Source organism: Idiotropiscis lumnitzeri, chromosome 10 (genome assembly GCF_059441095.1).
Source record: "Idiotropiscis lumnitzeri isolate Australia: NSW breed Sydney's pygmy pipehorse chromosome 10, RoL_Ilum_1.0, whole genome shotgun sequence".
Classification (NCBI taxonomy): Eukaryota; Metazoa; Chordata; class Actinopteri; order Syngnathiformes; family Syngnathidae; genus Idiotropiscis; species Idiotropiscis lumnitzeri.
In genome coordinates, this window is record NC_142400.1 from 20,038,760 (window position 1) to 20,064,197 (window position 25,438).

At 44.6% G+C, this 25,438-nt stretch overlaps 1 protein-coding gene across 1 annotated transcript; it reads right to left on the bottom strand.

The window, feature by feature from the left end:
• Positions 1–5,474: 5,474 nt before the first annotated feature.
• Positions 5,475–25,438, bottom strand: fxyd3 (FXYD domain containing ion transport regulator 3). Its single transcript, XM_088306048.1, has 8 exons — positions 25,153–25,438; positions 11,047–11,103; positions 9,698–9,730; positions 9,157–9,180; positions 7,874–7,948; positions 7,713–7,749; positions 7,569–7,612; positions 5,475–6,146 (listed from the first exon to the last, which is right to left on the bottom strand). The coding sequence occupies exons 2-8, from the start codon at positions 11,078–11,080 to the stop codon at positions 6,127–6,129; spliced, it is 267 nt and encodes an 88-aa protein (XP_088162174.1). The 5' UTR covers positions 11,081–11,103; positions 25,153–25,438; the 3' UTR covers positions 5,475–6,126.

Below are 25,438 nucleotides of genomic sequence, written 5' to 3' on the forward strand. Positions count from 1 at the left end.
AGAAGGTCAGTTGTATCCATATGAAGAATTTAGCTCTGCTTATGGAATACCTTTTATGCTCTGTGACTACTCTAATTGTATTTGATGCAATACCTGATGGTTCTCAAAATTGACTAATTTCTGCTCCTAAAGGGCCAAATTGTTCCATTCCAAATGTTAAACCAAGAGGTTTGTTTATTGGTAACATGTGTTCACTATTGAGTGATAAAGCCTCAAATGTCTTCGTAAGAAAAATCTAAAAAAGGGAGATTGTTTCCAAACTTGTAGTAGTTTTTTTTACTGTAATAATCTATATGAAAACATAGATAGGAAATCTATTTGGCTTGGAAATACTGAACAACAAAGAGAGAGGTTACTTTCAAAATACTTGATGTTATCCTGTAAAAATAAAGCTGCAAAAATATCAAATTGACATTGACTCATACAATGACTTAGGTCACCTTAAAATTTACTAAGAATAAATAATTATAATTTATCTAAGAAAAGAACCAAAAAACCCATAAAATAAATTGGATGATGGGAAAAACAGCGACACCCTATGGTCATCCCTTCAAGTTGAATCCTTTTCACAATTATGTCTTCATGTTTTATCAGATCTTATGCTTGCTTGTACTTGTGCACAGCGTTTGTTGTCCTGCGCCTTGCATACGTTTGTATATATATATATATATATATATATATATATATATATATATATATAATTAGCATCTGATTTCATTAATATATGGATTGCTTAAATAGGCTTTTAATGCAGTGTTATCATCACTCCAAATATCAAAAGGTTTTTGTGTGGAATTTCTTTTTCTGTCAAAATTGCTCTTTGAGTGTTAAAGTTTGCTGGCCCCTGGTCTACAGTAGTCTTGCTGGCTCCACTGTCTCAAAAACCTGAAACAGTTTTTCCAGGTAGGCAAACCTTTACAAATCAACCTTACAATATCAGAAAGTGTTTGGTTACTTTATATTTCACTGATAAATCATAGTCATGTATAAAATAATTATATTGCCGCTTCTAATCGTCATCTTGTGTTGCAGAGCGTCAAGTAGTAAAATGACGCGTCTCCATCCAAATGGGATGTTGACTTTGATTTATTAACTGGCTCAAAATTTGGAAGTAATGTGTTTAACTGTTTTAGCAAGAATTTCAGATTTCAAATATCGCACCGTATGTAACAATATTTTTTCATTTCACTGAGACTTTTGCTATGTCAGTCCAGAGATGTTTTAAATCAAAATGGTCCCTCTTCATTTAATTAGAAATTTATTTTTTTAGAAATTAGAAATCCCTTTATTGTCATTGTACTCAAGTGTGCAACGAGATTAGAGGGCTCCCCTCTCCAGTGCAATACAACAATAATACCCACCACTGTCACTTTAGTCACTACTACTCACCACATATACACCTACACATAGATTCACATGCGTGGGCACCCTCTTTCAGCAGTTGAACAGAACAATTAGAGCTAAGAAAATAGAGAAGAAAAATGGGTATTGCATTGTACAAATAAAAAAACTAAATAAAGATTGAAGGGAGCCTGATCATAATCACTTTGACATCGTTTCCTGTCGTGCTCTGGAATATTCTGGACAGAGTGGGATTCCGATAAAGGTTGACTCAGATGGAGAATTTGAACCAAAATGTTTATCAGCAAAAATATGCGCTAGGCCGACAGAGTTCAACTAATGACGATGATAAAAACAAACAAGAAAACGAGATAAACCAAAAAGGCTTGCAAAAGGAAAGGCTATCAAAAGGCCTGAATAGCTTGCCGTGAAAAGGCAAGATGTCCAATACACCGATGCACCCATGTTAATACGTAGATGTCTACAGGTGTGAGGCTAACTGCTGACGCAGTTGACACCAGCTCTTTGGCCCTCTCCATGGACTCCTCATACCTCTTATCGAGTATGGCTTTCAAAGACTAAACATATAAGGGAACACATATTAAAACTGGGCATATGGCCTTTTTAAAAATCTCTATGAAACACAAAGCGTCCAAAGGGCTTAACAAATTCCGCTAAAGCGGTCATAAACGTATAAGCCCTTCCCAGTCAACACCTTTCGTTTCTACTCTTTGTGACAGCGCCACACAGTGCTCAACACAGGTAATACATGCAAACGTTTGACCCATATTTGGCTTCTATACACCAGCCCGTAATTGGCATGGTTCACAAACATGGCAATTCCCACAAATATTTTAAAAAAGAAAAAAAAAAGGGACATACCCTTGACAGCGCATTTCAAATAAATTAGATCCAACATACTAGGCTTAGTTATAGGATTTAGTTCTGGAATAGAACCTAGATAGCGGCTGCAGGGCGGGGACTGACCAGCAAAAAAGTGTCGAGTGCCCAACTATGCCAGTTTCCAAATAATGGATGAATGGATGGACGTTGTTGTAATATTGGCTGTTAATTGCCAAACCATTGGATAAATTGGTCAAATGGTTGGTTGAAACGCATCACCCATTTCTCTGCCCTCGATGGGTTATGTTTGGCCCAAGTCTGTATGGATTAAACCTGGCCATCCATGTCATTTGCAGCACAAGGCTCGCATGAAACACAGTATATCTGTGCTTGGTTGGACTTTTATTTTTTTTTTATTTGCATAGACAGCGCAGTTAGAAACAGCTGTTATGGGACTAAACACAGCCAACTTGATGTAGCTGCTACCCTCATTCCCTTTAAATTCAGTCCAGATGAGGCCCTCAATCCACATGGTGGTAGCATAACGGACTTGAAGGATTCCGAACGAGAGATTGGTGCGCACATGTAACAAGTTGAAATATTAAAGTATAAATAAAAAATGTATTGTTTGTAATACGATAGGAATTTAAATATTAATTTTGTCTTTTGAATATTTCCATGCTTTTCACATTAGTGACGCTGTCGATCTGGGTTCTCCTATAGTTTGTAATAAGAACAATCTGAGATCGATTATTTATGTCTGTATGCACCTAGCAGGCGGCCGTTGGAGACTTTCCTCATTCTAGTAAAGTCTACTGAGGAAACAACACACAACACTGTTGTGATTATTTCACCCTGTTTCAGGGTGTAACATTTTGGAGGCACCGCTGGGATTGCTGTTCAGATGTCCGGTGTCCACGACCTGTTCGCTGAATTCTGAACAAGCTAAATCCTTCAAACCACAACCCATGCAGATTGCAGGGAAAAATCGTTGCTGCTGAGGAGACCTGGAGACTGGTGGGTCACTTCCTGTCAACTGAGGCCAATTAGAGATCATCAGAGGAAAAGGATAACCTTCCAGTTCAGCGTCTACTCCTGTCCAGCTAACTGATTTCCTGCACTGTCAGCATGATGGAGCAGCTACAAGAAGAGGTACTGGCAATGTTGCATGTACTGACCAAAGATGATCTCTTGGAAATATGTGACTTTCTCAACATATCTGGAAATGGGAGACGGAAAACACGTATATCATTGGTCACTCACATTATGAATCATCTTGAAAGAGATGAACTAGAGGAGCTCGAGGATGAAGGCATGTCCCAATTATTGTTATTGAAGGACAAGATTTCACAATTGAAGTGTGACATTGATAATCACGTAGTGCAAACTTCACATGGCCCAGGGATAGGAGCTGAGAGAGAGACAGCAGGACTAAGAACTACAAGCGAGCAACAAAGATCGGAACTCGAGCGGACAGTTAAGGATGTTTTGCACCAGCCCCAAAACACCCCAGGTCCTCAAATGAACATTCCTCCCTTAGCCAACATTCAACCCCAGCTAAGTTCACTCTGGCGCAAAGACTTCAAAATTTCAGGTCAAATAGGTGATCCGGGTCAGAGAGATAAACTGACATTCTCCAGTCTTGCCCATCAGATAGAGAATGGACTGAACAGAGGATACTCTGAGATTGAAATAGTTGATGCTGTTATAAGAGCTATATCCCCCGGTTTGCAGCTACGCAGCTACTTGGAGGGAAAAATTAACTTAACCCTCCCCACTCTTAGATGCATTCTGCGTTCTCATTTTCAAGAAAGAAGTGCCACAGAGCTTTACAAGCAGTTAGCTTCCGAAGCACAAAATATTAGAGAGACTCCTCAAAGCTTCCTAATGCGAGTTTTGGACCTCAGGCAGAAAGTACTATTTGCATCCCAAGAGTCAGGATCAGGGCTTCAGTATGATCCAGGGTTAGTTCAGCGTATGTGTCTACACACAGTACTCACTGGCCTCCTGAATGACAGTATCAGGATTGATATGCAGCCCCTCGTGCAAGATACTGAGACTTCAGATGAGCTTTTATTAGAGAGGCTCAATGTGGCATGCGCTAATGAGACGGAAAGGAAAAATAAAAAGAAGTTTAGCAACCCACAGACAGCGACACATGTAAGCTTGGTCCAATCAGAAGACCCACCAGCTGCAAAGTGCCCGGTGAAGGAAGTTAAACCAAAAGTATCTCCTGAAGTGTTAGCAGAATTAGCTGAACTTAAGACAGGTGTTGCATCTCTTCAGGCCCTTAGTACAGAGATAGCCCAGATTAAGGAGACACTACAACAGCCCATGTTTCAACCACAGTCCTATGTCTCGCCTTCAGTTAGAGGACTCCAGCCACCCATGGCACAACAACAGTATTACCACAGCCAGTCCCCCGCAGCCCCCCAAATGCAGGTCCAACAGGCCCCCCATTGGAACAACAACCGCCATGTTTATGCTCCAAGGAGATGTTTTGCCTGCCAGCAAGCAGGGCCTGATATACGGTGTACACACTGCTACCGATGCGGAAGTGGAGAACATTTCCAAGCTGGATGTAAAAAAAGAGGCGCCAGACCACCAAGCGGAGCCCCTTTAAACGGTTAGTGGTTACCCCTGAGGGACGACATTTATTTTGCGGGGGAGAGTGTAACAAGTTGAAATATTAAAGTATAAATAAAAAATGTATTGTTTGTAATACGATAGGAATTTAAATATTAATTTTGTCTTTTGAATATTTCCATGCTTTTCACATTAGTGACGCTGTCGATCTGGGTTCTCCTATAGTTTGTAATAAGAACAATCTGAGATCGATTATTTATGTCTGTATGCACCTAGCAGGCGGCCGTTGGAGACTTTCCTCATTCTAGTAAAGTCTACTGAGGAAACAACACACAACACTGTTGTGATTATTTCACCCTGTTTCAGGGTGTAACACACAAAGTACCTTTATAGGGTTCTGCACAAACATCTCCATTTGCTGATGATGTTAAGTTGGCCCCTGAAAAGTGAGACTGCCTTCATTCCCTGATCGTAAATATATGTGTGTGGACAACCACACACACATATGCACACACACACACACACACACATACATTAGCATAATTGTGCATCAAAATGAGAAAATGCGTCAAATTGTGCAAAAATGGGGCCCCTGCGCCCGCTGCATATTCTGCTTTTGAGGAGGGGCGGCCAAATGTGAACATGTACAACCACAGTTGCTGCTCTGACTCAGTCTAAACCTTTAAATACACAAACCAAACAGGTTTTCAGTTGTAATTGCAACAATTCTTTAATTGAAATATGGCAGAGACTGTGTTTCTGAACGGTGACATTTACCGCATCGCTCAAAGAAGCTGAATTGGAAAATAAAAAGATTATCATCGATTATTAACACAACTCTTAACATATTGTAACTAATGGATAATTACTACTATGTGCATTTTATCTGTGTCATAGATACATGAAATGTGTGTTAGGCTGCTTACAGTAATTAGCTAATGTCTAGCTCTACATTTTCTTAAACACACGATACAGAGTAGTGAGATGCATTGAGACAACTTCTACAAGAAACTGTTTTGGTAATTGGTTTGTGTAACAGGTCACATGACTTTAATAAATTCAAGCTTTTAACCTAAACTGATGAATAAGTATAACAAAGTAAAAAACAGAATTGAATATGCAAAAAACATGAAAGCATCGACAAGTGTTCGTGTGCAAGAGTTTTCAAATGCAAGTGTGTGTTTGTGAGTGCCTGGAAGAGCTGGCCACAGAGCAATTGTCAGTCACAAATGAAGCACAACAAGCCCACATCTTACAACTTCCGGTTGGTTCTCTTAACAATGAAAATCCTTTCTACTTGGGTCTCAAATGCTGCTGCTGCTTCCGCAGTATTCAACTTTGTGGCGTTCTTGTCTTCTAGCAATCACAGGCACGACCTGCAAACAAATAGTATAATTTTTAAATTTGGCATTTACAACATCAAAAGGATGACTCATAAAGTAGTTGTTTAAAATGAATTCCTCTTCCTGCAAATGCCATTTCTGCCATTACGTTTGTAAGGTAGGCTCGAATTTCACCTTCTACCTAACTGCACCACCTGTTAACATCATGGACAAATCAGTGCTGGCCAACATTAAGCTACTCACTACATTGTATCAGCATGTGTGACATGAGTCTATTCACGTCAAACAGATAGACAGAGTAAATATAACTTTAGACTTTGGCAGGATGGCAAATGGGTGACACAATTGTCAATATTGCAACAGGAAAGGAGAGGTCTATCTTACCCCATATTGGTTAGCTACAGTATGTGGAATGGTGAGCTATCTGGGCCACCAATGACTTCACTGCTGTTTTTAAAACGATTAGAAATACTTTATTCTCTTAATTTTGTAGCATTTCCCTTGATTGCACTGCTTCCAGTAGTGTATGTGGATCTAGCTAGGGTGTTTTTCCTCGGAGAGAGGGGGGTGCATGGGGGGCCAAAATGTTTGATTGTTTTGTTGGTCCAATCGGATTTTTGCGTCTGGGCGCTACCGTTCTGATTTAACCCGTGCGGGGCCTTCAGAATTAAATTAGTGCTGTCTGATTAAATTGAAACTATATTAGCAAGTCATATCACCACATGAATATTAATTCTGAACTGTTCTAGATGATATACATTGCACAGTTTCTATAGAGTTGATGGTTTCTATAAATGCGACATGATAGTAGTGGTATTAAAAGGTGGATTAAGTCAGGCAAGTGCCCACTGAGGGCACAGGTACCCAATGCTCAGTCCACAATTTGTATAGGAATTCATGTGTGATTTTTATGCCTTGAAGAGACATTCATATTTCACAAGTTTGTGTTTGTTAAAAGATTTTGAATACGTTCATATTCTCTCATAAATAAATTTATTATTCTCAAGCGTACACTGTTAAAACTTTAGGATAAAAGTGTGAGCGTAAGACCTCTTGTTTATGCGTTTTCGATTTTGTTGATGTTAGCGCATCTGCTTCAATAGTGGATCTTTGACATATTTGACCTCTCGTAGAAAAGGAGAGAATATATTGTCGTAGTTGGATAAGAGTAGCTCATGAACGCGGTAAATGTACTCCAAAACACTTGAGCCTTGGAAGACTTTCATCATTTCAGTATATTTATAAATATACCCTAGAATTGTTGTCCGTCAGGACAAGAGAACTTCATTAAAGCAAGAAAAGTACGCCTTGTCTCCGGAGTTTTCTTCATTAGTTCGCTGGCTGTCTAGCTGCACTTAGACACGTGTCGCGAGGACAGCACATTGATATTAAGCGTAGTTATATGAAATTTTAGAAGGCAGTATTTACGATGTCTGCTTGCTGAGTATACATCACCTTGGTCGGTGAGCATTGCCTGAGTGTTGCTTCCTGCCCTCCTCCTGTAGAGAGAAGAGCACAGTGAGAGAAGACAAAAGTGCTTTTTAAACACTTAAACATTTTAACTGAAATCGCATAAGCATGTTGAAGTGTATTTATCACCTTTTGTCCTGCTTGAACTTGCACCTGCAGTGGCCACCTGTGCGAAGAAAAGTGAAGGCTTTACATGATACATGTGGGGAGAAATTTTTAGCACTGATCTTATCCATACATGCGTATACAAGGATATGTACGGGCATCTGTGTGTGTGTTATGCATCTTACTGAACAGGATGGTAATGCCAATGAGACAAAGGACAGCGGCAAGAATCAGACCCCCAACACGCAGTCTGTGGTAGTCTGTGTTCAAGAGGATTTCCATAAGATGATACAAAAGCATCCACTCAGAAATCTGACTTAAGTAAAAGTTGGACTTCACCCAGACTGGCATCCAGTCACAAAACTCAATCAAGCAATGCTTATGATGTAAATAAAATAAAACAGACTTTTGTTCTAATAGTTCCAGAATACAATAATTGATAAAGGCTTATTAATACATTAAGTAACATAATGCCGACTGGTTAGCACGATGACCTCACAGTGCAGAGGTTGTGGGTTCGATTCTGGCTGCGGCCTTCCAGTGTGGAGTTTGCCCCGCGCCTTACTCCTGTTTCATCCCATATTCGAAAAACGTGCATGGTAGGTTGATTAAACACAAATTGTCTCTAGTTGTGAGCGCGGATGGTTGTTCGTCTTTATGTGCTGGCAACCAGTTCAAAGTGTACCCCGCCTACTGCCGAAGATAGCTGGGATAGGCTCCAGCACTACTGTGCCCCTTGTGAGGAGAAGCGGTTCAGATGATGGATGGGTGCTTTTTTTCCCCCAGACGAAGCAATAGAAGAGGCACCTTACAATACCAACAAAATAAAAGAAATATTGCACCTTTCTTTCTATTCACAGAGTATAATTATGCGACTGATCTTTTCAGAGACTTTGCTTCGGAAGAGTCTATGAATGAACATTAATGAAAGGGCTTCTTGATTTTAGATTTGGGCAATTATACTCTTGTGTCCTTTGTAGGAAGAATTTTTAAAAAGTCACGTAATCATTAGTGTGTCAGGCATTTGGGAAATAGCTCAGCTCACCAATGCAGTATTTTTTGTACACAATAGGCTATGCAGAATGACTAACTCTGAGAGTTTTGCTGGAGTCGGCTATCTTCGGGCAGTGGGCGGGGTACATCCTGAACTGGTTGCCAGCCAATCGCAGGGCACACATAGACGAACAACCATCCACGCTCACACTCACACATTAGGGGCAATTTAGAGTGTCCAATCAACCTGCCATGCATGTTTTTGGAATGTGGGAGGAAGAAAACCCACAAAGGCACAGGGAAAACATGCAAACTCTATACAGGAAGAATGGAGCCGGAATCGAACCCATGACCTCTGCACCGTGAGGCCATCATGCTAACCAGTCGGGCACCGTGCCGCCCTGATCCAAACCATTAGGTTATAAATATTGATTTTGATTGAATTTTAAGAAGCAGGTGGAGCAAGAGGATTTACCAAAGGTAAAAGGGTCATCTTGAGCTGTAACACAGAAACAAACTTGGTATAAGCATCAGGTACATGACATATGAGGTGTGTCAGAAAGAGTGTTCACTCTTTCCCAAAGTCAAGGGCATCATCCAACACGTGGATGAAATCAAGACAGAGCAGTAACGACAGAGCTACGGAGGATCCAGGGTCACCTTCCAGGACTGAGTGGCAAAGTGTGTTCGACACCAGTGGGATTACTTTGAAGGAAAAAACTATGAGTTTGTAGTTTGGATTTGAAATCTATCTTTTGTGACAACAGTCTTAGAACTTTCGGACACACCTCTAACCATTCAAACATCAAACAGGAACATGAGAATCAACCGTGCAAGATGACATGAGCATACTCTGTGACTGTGTTTGATGCCTTCACTTATGATTGGCCACCACTGTCAATATCTACTGCAGTGTGCATTACTTAGAATAAAAAGGTCATTTTAATTAAACCGTTGAATTAGGTGATTTTTTGGGGGGGAGGGGCAAAAATGTCTGAGAAGTAAGGTGCACTTACAGTTCTGTTCATCAGCAAACACCAGGGAGAGAGCTGCAAGAGATGAGAGAAGCACATTATAGCAATATGAGACACATCCTTAAGTTTTTTTTCTGTGCGTGTGTGTGTTCAGCAAAATCATAAATGTAAGAGTCAGGTAAAATATCACCCCATTTGTAAAATGTGAAATGTGGAAAATCCCCTCCACATAAAGCAAACAAGTATTTTCTTTAAACCACCAGGCAGCCTTGATTTGAATTAGTGGAGCCCAGAGATTGAAGTAAACACGGTAAAGCAGCATTTACCTGCTATGCTGCACACAAATGGAATAAGCGGCCAATAGAGGTCAAGTCAGACCAGTGTATAAATTTTTCTAAATCCATGTTAAAAACTTTTTCTAACCATACTTTTGATTAAGGTCTTTCAAAAAATTTCAAACCAATTTCACAGTACTTTTGGTAGCTCAGTTTTTTTCTTTACTTTAAAACCTTTTTCCAAGTCTTCTGTTACTGAGTTTAAATGTCAATAGTAATAGTCATTTCGGCAAACTCTCTGCTTTGCTTTTGAATGTCATTAACTGTTGCGTTTGAAAATACTTTTAAGCGCTGTTTCTTTGCTTGTTTAAAGCATATTGGGTTGCCTACTACATGAAAAGCGCTATATAAATAAAGTTGCTGGGCCTTTCCTAGCAACACGTTATCAAGCATCTGTAGCATCATTTAATAATAATAATAATAATAATAATATTCCCTTTATTAGTCCCACAATGGGGAAATTCAAGATTTGAACCCAGGCCTCCTGGGGAGACTGGGTCCTGAACGCGGCGCCTTAGACCACTCGGCCATCCTGGCAGCCAGAATGTTGACTTTGGGGCCATTTACATAATACTGCATACATTAAAAACTGCTGCTCATCTTCAGAATCATAATTTTCCCGTGAGCATGTTGTTTCGTCCATTCTCTGTTCCACTTCTCCTCACAAGGGTCGTTGGAGCCTAACCCAGTATGCGGGGTACACCCTGAACTGATTGCCAGCCAATCACAGGCCACACATAGACGATCAACCATCCACGCTTACACTCACACCTAGGGACAATTTAAAGTGTTCAATCATCCTGCCATGCATGTGTTTGGAATGTGGGAGCAAACCGGAGTACCCGGAGAAAACCCACGCAGGCACAATGAGACTATGCAAACTCCACACAGGAAGGCCGGAACCGGAATTGAACCCATGACTTCTGCACTGTGAGGCCATTGTGCAAACCATGTTATTTCAATTTTTTAATTTGACCTCTTGCAGAGTATTCGCTTAGAATTATTCAGACACTCAATTGTCCTTGGATTACATAAAGTGTAATTAATTTGACTCACTTGTAATGAACACCAATGCACAGATCTTTGACATCTTTGCTCTTTCTAATGTAACACCTGCAAAAGAAATACAAAATTTGATATAAATCACAATTTTACTGACAATGAATAAAACAGGGTCAACTGATTGCGACAGTGTGATTAATACATGCATAAAGTACGGATGCTTTCCTTCTATAAGGAATGTTCATTATTTAAGATGCAAGTTTTGTATGTTGTTGACAATTAGCATCTTCATGGATTTACTCTTATTTTTCTCGCTTATGTGCCATTATCCAATTCAGCTACCAGTTTGCTGTTGCGTTCTCCGCCACTTTGTCTCATGGCTTTCTTTGAGACAACACTATTTGGGGTTGGTGTGTGGATGCTGCGTCCACCTGTACTTGTCATCCCGGTCCCGACTGTGAGCCAATCAGCTCACTCCAATCCTTGGTCATTGTCAAATGTTCTCTGTCCAGGTTTTGTCAAGTTGATGTTTGCAGTCAAAGACCTCTTTCCCTTTAGTGCAGGAATAACCAAATGGCGGATCCGGACCGCGGGATGGTTCGGACCGGACCCATGACCAATCTGTGATGAATTTTTTTCAGGGCGCATTCGCAAACGTTGGTGCTGCAATTCTAGTAAATACGGAAAAGGCGTCACTAATTTGAGCCAATCAAATCTTTTGTTTACGATCCACTGCCAATTGCGCAGCACACCGGAAGAGAGTGCTGCTGACAGTATGCTTTGCTAAAAAGTTAGCAAGGTCCATGCGTGTTGTTTTAAATGAATGGGGACAGAGAAATTTAGTTTCGGTCTGGCTGCAGCCGATTCAAAACCAGTGTGCATCATATGCTCCGAAACCGTCGCAGCATTGCGAAGCGCCACTACGAAACAAAGCACCGCCCTTTTGTGCAAAGTTATCCGCTGAAGTTTGAGGTGAGCGCACGCAAAAAACATCAAACTTCAAGTGCAGTACAACAGATTTTTACATTTTCGTTTCCAGCCCAGCGGCATGCAAACGAATGTTCACTAAAAGTATCATGGATTTTGGGGAAACATAAAAAAACGTTCAAGTGATGGGGAAGTTGTGAAGGAGTGCTTAAATACGGTTGCACAAACATTATTTAAAGGAAAACACAAAGCCCAGATGTGTGAAATAATCTACCAAATCCCAATGGCCCTGAATCCGTTCCAACCCAGATTTAAGTCACTGGCAGGGCAGTCACAAGCTCATTTTCTCATTACGAGAAGTTAAGAAAATATTCAAAAGTTAAGGTGGTGTCAAAGCTCATTTTGATGAGGACAGACATTTTTATTGATTGTGTACTGAACAGACCTGTTTTACTTGGATAATTAGGCTTTCGTTTTTTTTTAGGGTGATAACTCGTTGATTTAAAAAAAAAAAAGGTAAAAGATGTTAACTCAATGCTAGCACTTGATAAATTTCTGCAGGAGATATTTGTCTGTTTTTTTTTTTTTTATGGAAGTGGCAAACTTAAGTTCCTGGAGCCACATTTTCTTGAATGTGAAATAAACGCCTTATATTTGTTTGACTGGCAAAGGTGTTTAATGGGAACATTGCTAAATATTTAGTGTCTAAGTGAGCTCTGTGTTGAAACTATATAAAAATGTCTACGTAGGCTAGACATTAAGGACTTTGGTTCGGACCTTTTAATTGGGAGAATTTTTTGTCGTGGACCTCTGTGACTTTTACTTGAATATCTCTGCTTTAGTGAGTCTACTTTCATTGATCCTTGTTGTTTGGGAACTTCTTATTATTTATCGTATGATCCATCATTCTACTTTATTGTCTTTTTTTTCTTTTAATTAAATAACTCTGTGTAGTCCTCCTCCACGGCAAAACCATACCAGAATGAAACAACCTCCACTGGATCACGCGGAAAGCTCACAGTTTACTACCCCCCCAGCTTGCCAACCAGCCACAAACCTTTTGTGTGAATTCTGCGTTTTTTTTCCACGTCCCTTTCACCATTTTTGTCTAGTCACAATGTCACACATTAACCTATTTTACCTCCCGACATTTTTTTTTATTCCAATTTTGAGGATCCCGATTTAGTTAACTTGATTTAGTTATCAGATTCCCAGATTGACACTGATTTTGTTTTCCCTAGTCATGTTTCCACCCCCCGTCCATTTTTGACGCAATTTTCCAAAGATTTTGTGGAGTCTTCCTCTTGTAAACCCCCTGCACCTTTCTTACAATGAGTCACCTACACATTGTTTTGGGATTCTTTTATTGCTTTTGGGTATGTCTGGGATCCATCCTTTAAGGGGGGGGGCAGTTTTACTATCATGGTATCTTTTGTTGGTTTCGAATTTTGTTTTTCTTGTTCCTTTGTCTGTCTCGTGACGTTATCAGCCTGTCCTTGTCATCCCCAATCCTTAGTGTGAGCCAATCAGCTCCCTCCAACCCTTTGTCTTGTCCAGGTGATTCTCGTGGTCTTGTCAATTTGTCTGTATTTAGTTCCCAGTGTACTTTCACTCCTTATCGGTTCATCGTCAAATGTCCTCTGTCCAAGTAGCTGGCCGCAGTCAATACTTTTCGCTTATTGGTACTTTTCTTTTGTCTCCATGCACTGCGTCCCAACAGAGTAAGTGATTTGCTCCCCTTAAAACAGATGGCTTTCTTTGAGGCTTCCTCACACCAAGTAGCTGGCGATTGCAGCTATTATTTTGATATTTTCAACGACCACGGATAGCAACGAGGCCAGGTGTGTGCCAGGCTTTACTTTGTCACAACACAGTGACCTTTGTTTGCATACATTTTTGCATGCAACAACTTTTTTGTGTGGTTAATGTTGTACAAATACTTTTTGTGTTTGTATAATGTGTTAAAAAAACAGGCTGAAATAACACTCATCTAATATTGAAACTTGAAACTTTTACAGAGTTTTCTCAGTCTTTGTCAGTAAGAAATGAGAAAAGTCTCTCTAATCTACAGAAACATGTGAATTAATGCTGTTGTCACTATTGTGAAGGAGTAATGTTTATAATGACTGAGAATGTTCAAGTAAAACAAGTCGGAGTGGAAATTAAGTTGGAGAGAATAAAAGGCTCTGCAACTGATATTTGCAGGTTGGCAGGAAAGAGGAAGAGAAGAGTGCTTCTCCCTTGGTGCCTCTCCACAGCAACCCACGATGAGGCAGTGGGAATGTTCAGCATGGGAAACAAGCCAACAACCACAAGAGGACGGTTTACCTCAGGAGAGAGAGCGAGAGAGATAGAGAGAGAGAGAGAGACAGAGAGAGTGTGTGAGGGCACACATGGAGGATCATGATGATGAGGAGACAGACAGACTGAAACAAGAGAGAGAAGGGCAATGGAAAAAAACTGAAGGACCAGGGGACAAACTGAAGGTGAGATAACTAAAAGGGTGAGTGGGTGTGTGATACGAGGTACATGGACAAAGAAAGTGCATAGGGTGGGTGGGCCAGAAGCAAGACACCTTGCTCTTGTTTTGAGATCAAATGATATTATTACATGAAAGTTAGTTCAAAGTGATGCCAGTAGGAGGCGAGAGCTCAAGTTGAACATTTAAATTCAGTTGAACCATCCAGGTCGAGCATGGCCGGTTTCTCGATGCTGGTCAACATCAGATTTGTTCTGATTTGAATGTGAATTTTCTAATTAGCAATAAACTGCACCAGGATAATTTTCCCCCATTAAAAAAAGCTTTGGTCTTAACTTCACAGTAAAAGTTATGACGAACAATACATTAAGACCCTGAAATAACTGAAATTGGTTGACCTTAGGGCCATTCAAATGAAGTGTTCCTTCCACCATTTTGTTCTTTTTTCCATTTTCACTCTCTTTTGTTTGTTCTCACTGAATTCTTTCACCCCGTTTATGTCCAGTCCACCCATAGCTCATGCGCAAGCTACAACAGCACTCCCTCAAACTTAAACAAAGCTTCTCTTCTTGTACTTTGCAATAACAGAATGTTGGATGTTAACTGTTGTTGTTCTGTGTTTACTGTTCTTGATTGATGTCACACTGTGACGTCACTCAGCTCGACTAGCTAGTGCAGCTACTCCGCAATGGAAAAAAAAAGCAGATAAGAGTTTACCATTTCAAGCATGCTGAACTGAAATGTGCCAAATAACACAAATTGTTAGATAGTCATAAGTAGTGAATCCCCATCAATAAATAATGTCCACCATACAATATAATCCAACAGAGATAATGTCTTTATTTTTGTCATGTTCTGTATTTAGTTTTTCTTTTTTGTTTTTGTCATATTTTCCTTTGTGTCCCTTTGGTCTGTCTAGTTAAGTTTTGTGTCCACCACTTGTCTTGTCCAGGTGTTCCTCACTGTCTCGTCATTTTGTATTTGATTTCCTTCGTCCATTCTGTCTTTGTTTGTCTATTGTCCTAGTCATGTCTTGTTTCCTGATGTTTGTTTGCTGTCTGAGTCCTATTCAAGTCAAGACCATTTCCATGTGTTTATTTTTGGATTCTTTGATCCTTGTTGTTTCAGACCTTTATTAATTCTTTGGTTGTCATAATTTTAGGAGTACCCTAGTTGTTTTGTTTTTTTTCCCGTTCTGTTTTTGAACATATTCTGCTTCCCTGCATTTGGTCCCACCTCCATACTGATCGTAGCAGAATGAACTGACCAAGAGTGGAGCCAGAGCCAAGCATATGGCAACTTACAGAACATCAACTTTGTCTGCTTCTACCCACAGCCTGCAGGCCACGCCTCTTCTGTTCGTGAAGGCCTCTTGTTTTGTCCAATACATGTGTGTCTTTCATCCGTGTCGTCTAGTCTTCCTTGTGTCTAACATTCCCCTACTATTTTACATCCCCATGTTATTTTTTTCAAGATTCTGAATTTTCCGATTGTGAAGATGGTCCCCATTTAGTAAACTTGCATTCGGATTTGAAAAGATTTGGATTTTCATGGTCCTTTCCCCAGTCCTGTATCTTTTGATGAATGCCATGAGTCAACACATCGATCTTCTCCGTCTGACCTTTACTTGGGGGCCCGTTTAGCCATCTATATAGGACCTCCGCACGGTGGCCAACTTTTGATGCATAACTCCAAATTCCATGAGCAAACTGCCCCCAACAACGTATTTTCACAACCAACAGGGGAACTGAAAAGTCTTACATTTTCTCCAAAGTGAACGGGGTGTCTAATAATGCAGCGTGTCAAGAAAAACTGGTTGCAACATTGAAATTGTTGGTGTAGGTCTTTACGACCTTTAATGCTCCAAAGACATGAATTTGTGGGGTTTTGTGTGACTTCAAATGCACTTCACCTTGGATGCTACACCAACATTGTATGAACAATGAATGAAAGTTAAGGTAACTGCAGCAAAACCACTACATTGCGGTAATATGGTTGCATCGTCCGCAAACATGTTCTTCTAGCAGTGCTTCGAGGAGTACTGACATAAACAACATTGTACACTGCATTGCAATGTACACAACAATCAGAGATGGGCATTCCATCCCCGGTTGTTGTTTGCCTGTTAGAAATCAAATTCACATAACTTACACATATGTTGTGTTTATGATTCCTCCATTTCATGTGGGCAGGATGTGGTGATTTGTGGAATGTGTTGTGCACAATGTCCGACTCACATTGTTGTTTCTATTTTTCATCATTACACCCACCCACTTGAATACTGGACCAGTATGAGAGTGGGTGTGTGTGTGTGTGTGTGTGCATGTGTTCCTGTAGTGCACTACAAAGACAGCTGTTGTTCTGTGGCATGTTTTACTTCGAAATTAGCAGCGCTAGACTCCAGCTTTTGACGCAGATGGGCTTAAACTAGACTACGTACTGTATACAGCGTTATAGCAACGAGCAATTAAATAAGCGGAAAGTGCAATCCCGAGGGAAGTATAACCAGGGAGAAAGAGGTAGGGAACAGTTGTATAAGGAAGGAGGGACAGTGTCATAGAAAAGAGGGAAAAAAGGAGTGGAGCATACTGAGGCAGTGAGTCACGCTTTCTAGTGCTAGCATTGAGTCTTGATGCTCACCACTATACTACGACAGCCTTCCAGAAGGCCATTATGTTTTGTTCTTTTTAAGTAGTAGCCTTACAGGTATAATGTTTTAAGAGTCAGAGAAAAAAGTTAGGAGGATAAAGTTATAATGTTGCAAAAAATGGTTGGATGAAAGTTATCAGAGCCAAATAAACAGGTAAATGTAACTACTGTGATGTTCCAGATACCGTCAATAAAGTGAACTGAATTATCTTTGAATATCAGTTAAAAGACTTTTGGTTGATGATCGAACAAACCACTCCCCAAGAAAGAGGACAATTCAGTCTAGTTCCTTTCCCATAAACACATGTTCATACAATCACATTATTATGTTGATGTTGATGTGAGGATTTTGTTGTTTGTGTAAGTTTTACTAAAGTGTAACTGACAAAATCTCTGACAATTTTAATGTACTGTATATTTGTTTATGCTTTCATCATTAACACTTTAGTGCAAAAAGTCTAATAAAATCTTTTTGCGGAAAGAAAATATTGCACTTATGGTCAAAGTCATGCATCCCTTCAAACAAATCAAGCTTTACTGGTACGGAACATTTTATAATCTGAGAAATGATTAGAAACAAGTGCATCTCCCCATGAGGCTTTCCTCTCTTGACCGCTCATTCCTAGCCACGTCTTTTCTTTCTGTCTGAAGTCATGAAAGGAGAGAAGAAGGGAGAGTCTGTCTTTTCTGGGAAATGAAAGATAAAGCTGTCTGTCTCCTCTTTCTCCCCTCTCAACCTCCAAGTTCACTTGAAAAGAATGCGATGCATTGAAATCAAAGAAACGAACAAAAGATTCTCCGCTTTCAGACGTATGAGAAGGAGATGTTTGCTGTTTCTCCTGGAATTTGTTTGTTAGTGAAAAATTTGTTCTGCCGGATTAAAACATGGTGTGTGAGCAAACTATTTATTTATTTTTTTACTGTGTCAATAAGGACAGCTAGCGTATGCTTTCGTCTACCAGTCAATCCATTTTCTACTGCCTCTCCGGCAGTGTTACTGTTGATCTGGAGCCAATCCAGTTGACTTTGAGCAAGAGGCAGGGTGGTCCCTGAACTGGGTGCCAGGCAATCACCAAGTTCATTTATGCAAAAAAACCCAAACACACCTATGGTCAATTGCGAGGACTTAATTAACCTTCACATGCTTCTTTATGGAATGCGGAAGGAAGACAGAGTACCAGGAGAAAACCCTCGCAAGGAAGGGGAGAGCATCCAAACTCCGCACAAAAAATATTCTAACCCAGAACCTCTGACAGGGAAGCAGGCATGCTAACTATGTGCTGCAAATGTCCATAAATAACCACTCACACTAATGCTGTTTATTTATTTGCCCTCACCGATGGTGTAGTAGTGCACTTTCCTGACTTTGATTCAGGCAGCGTGGGTTCAGTTCCTGTGACCTCGAATCGGATAAGCGATATTGAGTGTCATTTTCTGGCCTTCAATGACAAAAAAAAAGGGTTTAAATGCTTTAAATTAATGTAATTTCATAAACACAGAGGGCCTTCACACAAATGTTGATCAACAAATTAAAATAGCTTTTAAGTGTCAGGTTCGCCGGTGGGCGAGGAGGAGGGGGACCCAAAAAGCGAGGAAGCAGGGCGAAGGGTGACTTAAAGGGGATTTATTTAACAAAACAAAACCAAAAGGCAAACAAGGAACTAGGGCAAACAAACGTGGCAGGGTGCAAAATGGCAAAGACGAACTAAACGTGACCTAACAGAACAAGAAGGCAGAGGAACAAGGACAGGGACAAATACTAGGGATCAGGGCATGAACTAGAGCGAGAGCGAGAACATGAGCGTTAGTGGGATCAGGGAGCAGTCGTGAGAGTCCGAATGGAGTAGCAGGAGAAATGTTCCGACGCTGAGGTGGTGCTTAAATAGTCCATGATTAGGGGAGCAGATGGGAGTCAGGTGTGCGCGGCTAATGGGGAACAGGTGCGTGGCTGGTGGAGACGGAGTGCTGAGGGGAAACGCCCCTACTCAGCTGACAAACATAAACAACTTGCACATGGCAGGGAGGTGACGAAAACAATAACAAAAACATTGACCTGACCGACACGGGTCATGACAGTACACCCCCCTCAAGGGACGGATTCCAGACATCCCAAACAAGGCCGAGAAACGAAAACAGAGTCAAAAACCAGGGTGGGCGGAAGGGGTCGGGAGGTGGGACCACCACCCGAGTTCGAGACCGGTCTGGCGGATGTCCGGGAGGCCAGATCAGCGAGTCCCGTCGTGGCCATTCGGGCGGACGTCCGGGAGGCGGAACCAGGGACCGCGAGCGAGACCGGTCTGGCGGATGTCCTGGAGGCCAGACCAGCGAGTCCCGTCGAGGCCATTCGGGCGGACGTCCGGGAGGCCAGATCCATGAGTCCACCCGTGGCCATACAGGCGGACGTCCGGGCGCACCCGGGACAGGAACGTGGAGCGGGGGCTGGTCGTCGAACCCCGCCGAGACAGGAACGTGGAGCGGCGGCTGGTCGTCGTACCCCGCCGAGACAGGAACGTGGAGCGGCGGCTGGTCGTCGAGCGTCGCCGAGACAGGGACGTGGAGCGGCGGCTGGTCGTCGAGCGTCGCCGAGACAGGGACGTGGAGCGGCGGCTGGTCGTCGAGCGTCGCCGAGTCAGGGATGTGGAGCGTAGGCTGGTCGTCGAGCCCCGCCGAGTCAGGGACGCGGAGCAGCGGCTGGTCGTCGAACCCCGCTGAGTCAGGAACGCGGAGCTGCGGCTGGTCGTCGAACCCCGCCGAGACAGGAACGCGGAGCGGCGGCTGGTCGTCGAGCGTCGCCGAGACAGGGACGTGGAGCGGCGGCTGGTCGTCGAGCGTCGCCGAGTCAGGGATGTGGAGCGTAGGCTGGTCGTCGAGCCCCGCTGAGTCAGGGACGCGGAGCGGCGGCTGGTCGTCGAACCCCGCCGAGTCAGGAACGCGGAGCGGCGGCTGGTCGTCGAACCCCGCCGAGACAGGAACGCGGAGCGGCGGCTGATCGTCGAACCCCGCCGAGTCAGGAACGTGGAGCGGCGGCTTGTCGTCGAACCCCGCCGAGACAGGAACGCGGAGCGGCGGCTGGTCGTCAAGCCCCGCCGAGACAGGAAACTGGGGTAGCGGCAGATTGTCGAGCACCGCCGAGGCAGCGACGGGAAGCAGCGGCGTTTCCTCGGGCACCGCTGAGGCAGAGACAGCAGGTGGCGGCTGGGCATCGTCCACCGCCGAGGCCGAGGCGAGAAGCAGCGGCGGTTCGTCGGACGCCGCCGAGGCAGAGACGAGAAACGACGGCGTATCGTCGTCCACCGCCGAGGCAGAGGCGAGACGCGGCGGTGGTTCATCGGCCACCGCCGAGGCAGGAACTTGGTACGGGCGCAGAGCGTGCGCCGTTGGGTCGAGGACTTGAGACGGACACAGGGCGTGCTCCGCTGGAACGAGGACTTGGGACGGACGCAGGACGTGCCCCGCCTGAACATGGACTTGAGGCGGGCGCAGGACGTGCTCCGCCGGGACATGAGCTTGAGACGGACGCCGGACGTGCTCCGCCGGGACATGAGCTTGAGACGGACGCAGGACGTGCTCCGCCTGAACATGGACTTGAGGCGGGCGCAGGAAATGCTCCGCCGGGACGTGAGCTTGAGGCGGACGCAGGACGTGCTCCGCCGGGACGTGAACTTGGGGCGGACGCAGGGCGCGCTCCGCCGGAACGGGAACTTGGGACGGACGCGGGACGTGCTCCGCCGGGACGTGAACCTGGGACGGACGCAGGGAGTGCTCCGCCTGAACATGGACTTGAGGCGGGCGCAGGAAGTGCTCCGCCGGGACGTGAGCTTGAGGCGGACGCAGGACGTGCTCCGTCGGGACGTGAACTTGGGACGGACGCAGGGCGTGCTCCGCCGGAACGTGAACTTGGGGCGGACGCAGGGCGTGCTCCGCCGGGACAAGAGCTGAGGCGGACGCAGGGCGTGCTCCGCCGGAACGTGAACTTGGGGCGGACGCAGGGCGTGGTCCGCCGGAACGTGAACTTGGGGCGGACGCAGGGCGTGGTCCGCCGGGACGTGAACTTGGGGCGGACGCAGGGCGTGGTCCGCCGGGACGTGAACTTGGGACGGACGCAGGGCGTGCTCCGCCGGAACGTGAACTTGGGGCGGACGCAGGGCGTGCTCCGCCGGGACAAGAGCTGAGGCGGACGCAGGGCGTGCTCCGCCGGAACGTGAACTTGGGGCGGACGCAGGGCGTGGTCCGCCGAAACGTGAACTTGGGGCGGACGCAGGGCATACGCGGCCGGAACAGGGACTTGAAGCGCTGGAACGGGACTCAGCAGCTGGCGGGGAGCCGGGACGGGGCTCAGCAGCTGGCGGGGAGCCGGGACGGGGCTCAGCAGCTGGCGGGGAGCCGAGACGGGGCTCAGCAGCTGGCGGGGAGCCGGGACGGGGCTCAGCAGCTGGCGGGGAGCCGGGACGGGGCTCAGCAGCTGGCGGGGAGCCGGGACGGGGCTCAGCAGCTGGCGGGGAGCCGGGACGGGACGCTGCAGCTGGCGAGGAGCCGGGACGGGACGCTGCAGCTGGCGGGGAGCCGGGACGGGGCTCAGCAGCTGGCGGGGAGCCGAGACGGGGCTCAGCAGCTGGCGGGGGGCCGGGACGGGGCTCAGCAGCTGGCGGGGGGCCGGGACGGGGCTCAGCAGCTGGCGGGGAGCCGGGACGGGGCTCAGCAGCTGGCGGGGAGCCGGGACGGGGCTCAGCAGCTGGCGGGGAGCCGGGACGGGGCTCAGCAGCTGGCGGGGAGCCGGGACGGGACGCTGTAGCTGGCGAGGAGCCGGGACGGGACGCTGCAGCTGGCGAGGGACCAGCTCCGGAGGCTGCAGCTGATGTGGAGGCGGGATGGTCGGTGGAGCTGACGCGGAAGCGAAACGGGGCTCAGCCGCTGACGAGGCACAGGAACTGGAGGCGACATGGATTGCAGCCGCTGACGTGGAGGCGGCTGCGGGCCGAGCGCAGCAGTCGAGCCGGGCGCAGCCGAGACGGGGGGCCTGACCCCTATCAGCCTGCCGCCATAGGGAGTCAGGAGAACGGGAGACATGAGGGACCGAGACTATGGGTGCTGGTGGACGTGAGCTATGAGGCGCAAGGGGGATGTGACCAGGTGCTGAAACCGATGGGGGACGAGGAGTGCGACGTGACCGTGACTTTCGTGATTTGGGGCGAGGTGAACGACGCGAGGTAACGTGGGAGGTGGTCTCAAAGAGCTCAAATGACGAAGGTGACGGAAATGGTTGGGGGGGAGGAAGGTGACGGTTCCTAAATAAGACTGCGTTGCGCTGAGCGTCAAGGAGAGCGGAAATATATTCGAAATCATATTCGTGATCTGAATCGACAAAAATGCGAGGGGCAAGGTGCTCAAAATCATACTCGTAACCGGACTTACTTGAATCATGAGGGGGTGAAAAGGCTTGGTGCTCAAAATCGTCTTCGTAATCAGAATCAATAATAAGGTGAGGGGGTATGACAGGTGGGTAGTCGTCGTCGTTACCGTGATATGTGGGGGAAGAAACAAACGAGGCACGGGGCTGGTCGGCAGGCTAATGAGGGCGGTTGTCCGAGCAGCGACGACGATGACGTCGCCGAGAGCTTCCCGCTGGGTCCGTAGTAGGTCGGAACATTCTGTCAGGTTCGCTGGTGGGCGAGGAGGAGGGGGACCCAAAAAGCGAGGAAGCAGGGCTAAGGGTGACTTAAAGGGGATTTATTTAACAAAACAAAACCAAAAGGCAAACAAGGAACTAGGGCAAACAAACGTGGCAGGGTGCAAAATGGCAAAGACGAACTAAACGTGACCTAACAGAACAAGAAGGCAGAGGAACAAGGACAGGGACAAATACAAGGGATCAGGGCATGAACTAGAGCGAGAGCGAGAGCGAGAACATGAGCGTGAGTGGGATCAGGGAGCAGTCGTGAGAGTCCGAATGGAGTAGCAGGAGAAATGTTCCGACGCTGAGCTGTCGGCAAGGGGTGCTTAAATAGTCGATGATTAGGGAAGCAGATGGGAGTCAGGTGTGCGCGGCTAATGGGGAACAGGTGCGTGGCTGGAGGAGACGGAGTGCTGAGGGGAAACGCCCCTACTCAGCTGACAAACATAAACAACGTGCACATGGCAGGGAGGTGACGAAAACAATAACAAAAACACTGACCTGACCGACACGGGTCATGACATTAAGGAATATTGGCTTTGACATACCTCACCAGATTTAACAGATTCCAAAAACAAAATGTGTGGCTTGGTAGGAAATGAAAAATTAGTTCATCCAATATAGCAAATATTTTTCAGAGGAACGAATACGGCATGTATGCTAGCGTACAGTAAAATGCAGCAATAAAGTCAAAGGTCCAATCAGAAGTCATCCCTATGATACCCACTTTGTCTGAGAATGAGTGTGCGATGTTCAAAACACCAATCCGGATAAATCACACAAGAATGGATCGAGAGATTTTGATTGTGGTTGGATGAGATGCATGAACATATAACATCTCCAACACTCCAATGGTTTGTACGCAATGCATTTCACATGCACGTGACACAAATCAATGACAACTTTGCTGCTAGTAACAAAAATATATGTTATTCTTATTTGAAGTGATATTATTGCGATATGCAATATTTTCTAAGTAAAAGTGTGACCCACGCAGCTCCCAAGTTTGGGTGCACACTTTCCAACCAATAAAGATTAGTGATGACAAGTTGAAGTGGGACATATTGCATGATTACAATACTGTAGTCTACTCGTACTACTAGTAGTCACCATAGCTTCCGTTCCTTTCACACGTGAATGCTCAGTAGTGCACACGACACTTCAATGTATTTTCCTTGTTTTAATGGGCATATATGCAGCTAAAACATTTGAGTATAACATTATAATCATTGTGGCCTTGAGAAAAATGTTTCTGGTAGGAGGTGCAGGATAGTGCACAATATGCCCCTGCGATGTGGCCCAAGCTTTTGTCCTTAAAATAAGTCCAAATTTTTGGGGTGGGCTGGGTTCATCGCGTTAATTATTTCGCCAATGCGAGAATAATCTAGAAACCGTGTTCAGACTATCAGACCAAAATTAAAAAAATTGTGAAATACTGCTTCAATGCATTTTTCTGCTTGCATTAACTTTACTTTTTACTTTAAGTAGTTTGAAAAAAATACTTTACAACTTTTACTTATGTAAAAAGCTATACAAACGTCTTTTAAATCCAAATATGTATACTTCTACTTGAGTAATGAACGTGAATGCTTTTGACAACTATGTCTAAACTTTGAATTTGTTTCAGGAACAGTATTTCACAGCAAATGTTTATTTATTTTATTTTTATGCAACAATGTTTTAACTGTACATTTGTAAAGAGCTGCAAAAACCTTGAATTTAAATATTTAGTTGTGTGTGACCTAACCTAGAATTAACATATGAGATTAGAGTTGCTTTGTTCACACATCGCAATACGATTCTTTTCCTTCACGTACATGTTCTATAAACAGGTAACAATTAGTCATCCATATCCATTGCAATTTTTCACCGTTATTATACAACTATTTTATATTGTGCCTTCTCGAGAATGCAAATTATTTTGAAGGGCACAGGTTCGCATCTATTTATCTCAGTCCTTATGCCACATTGCAAACATTTTATCAGCAGTGCTTTTATCAGCTGGCGTTTTCACACACACGCGCACGCACCAGCGCGCGCGGGCACAAGCACACAAACACGCACAATTGCAGAACGAAATAAAAAAAAGACATTAGACGCTAATAGAGGCACAGAAGAAACGCAAGTAACGTAGTGAAGTAGGTCGTTACATTGCATCAGCTACATATTGTCGTGATGGTTGTTGAGCATTGTGTGAGGCGGTTAATTTTAAATGTAGTGATGTAAAAATGTAAAATTCCTAACCACTTTAGCGCGCGCGTTATATCGTGATGCAGATAAGAAGCCGAACAAGTTTGCTGCGACATATTATGCTTTACAATGCCAGCCGAGTTTAAAGATGCTCCCAAGATGGAGATTGATCAGCTCATTTCCTGAACTGGAGTGAAGGAGGGGACAAGCTCGCTTAAAACACAAACTCGTGTGTGTAACTTACCCTCAACACGCTGAACTCCCCCCAAAAACGTAAGAAGTTTGAGTCACGAAGACGATGGAAGATCATGCGACAGGAGCGCCGTGGATTCTTGTCCGCTCGCTGGGTCAACACCCTTTTCCACTGAAACGCTCCACAGGTTGGCAGGCGTTTGGGAAGGGAAGTTAAAGAGCGTTCGGCGGTAAGAGTAGTCCCTGATCCCAGGTCGGTTTCTTATGTTGCAACAAGCAGATGAGAGTATGTAAGTAGAAGCGAAGCATTCTGATCCTGGTTCGGGTTTTGCGAGTCC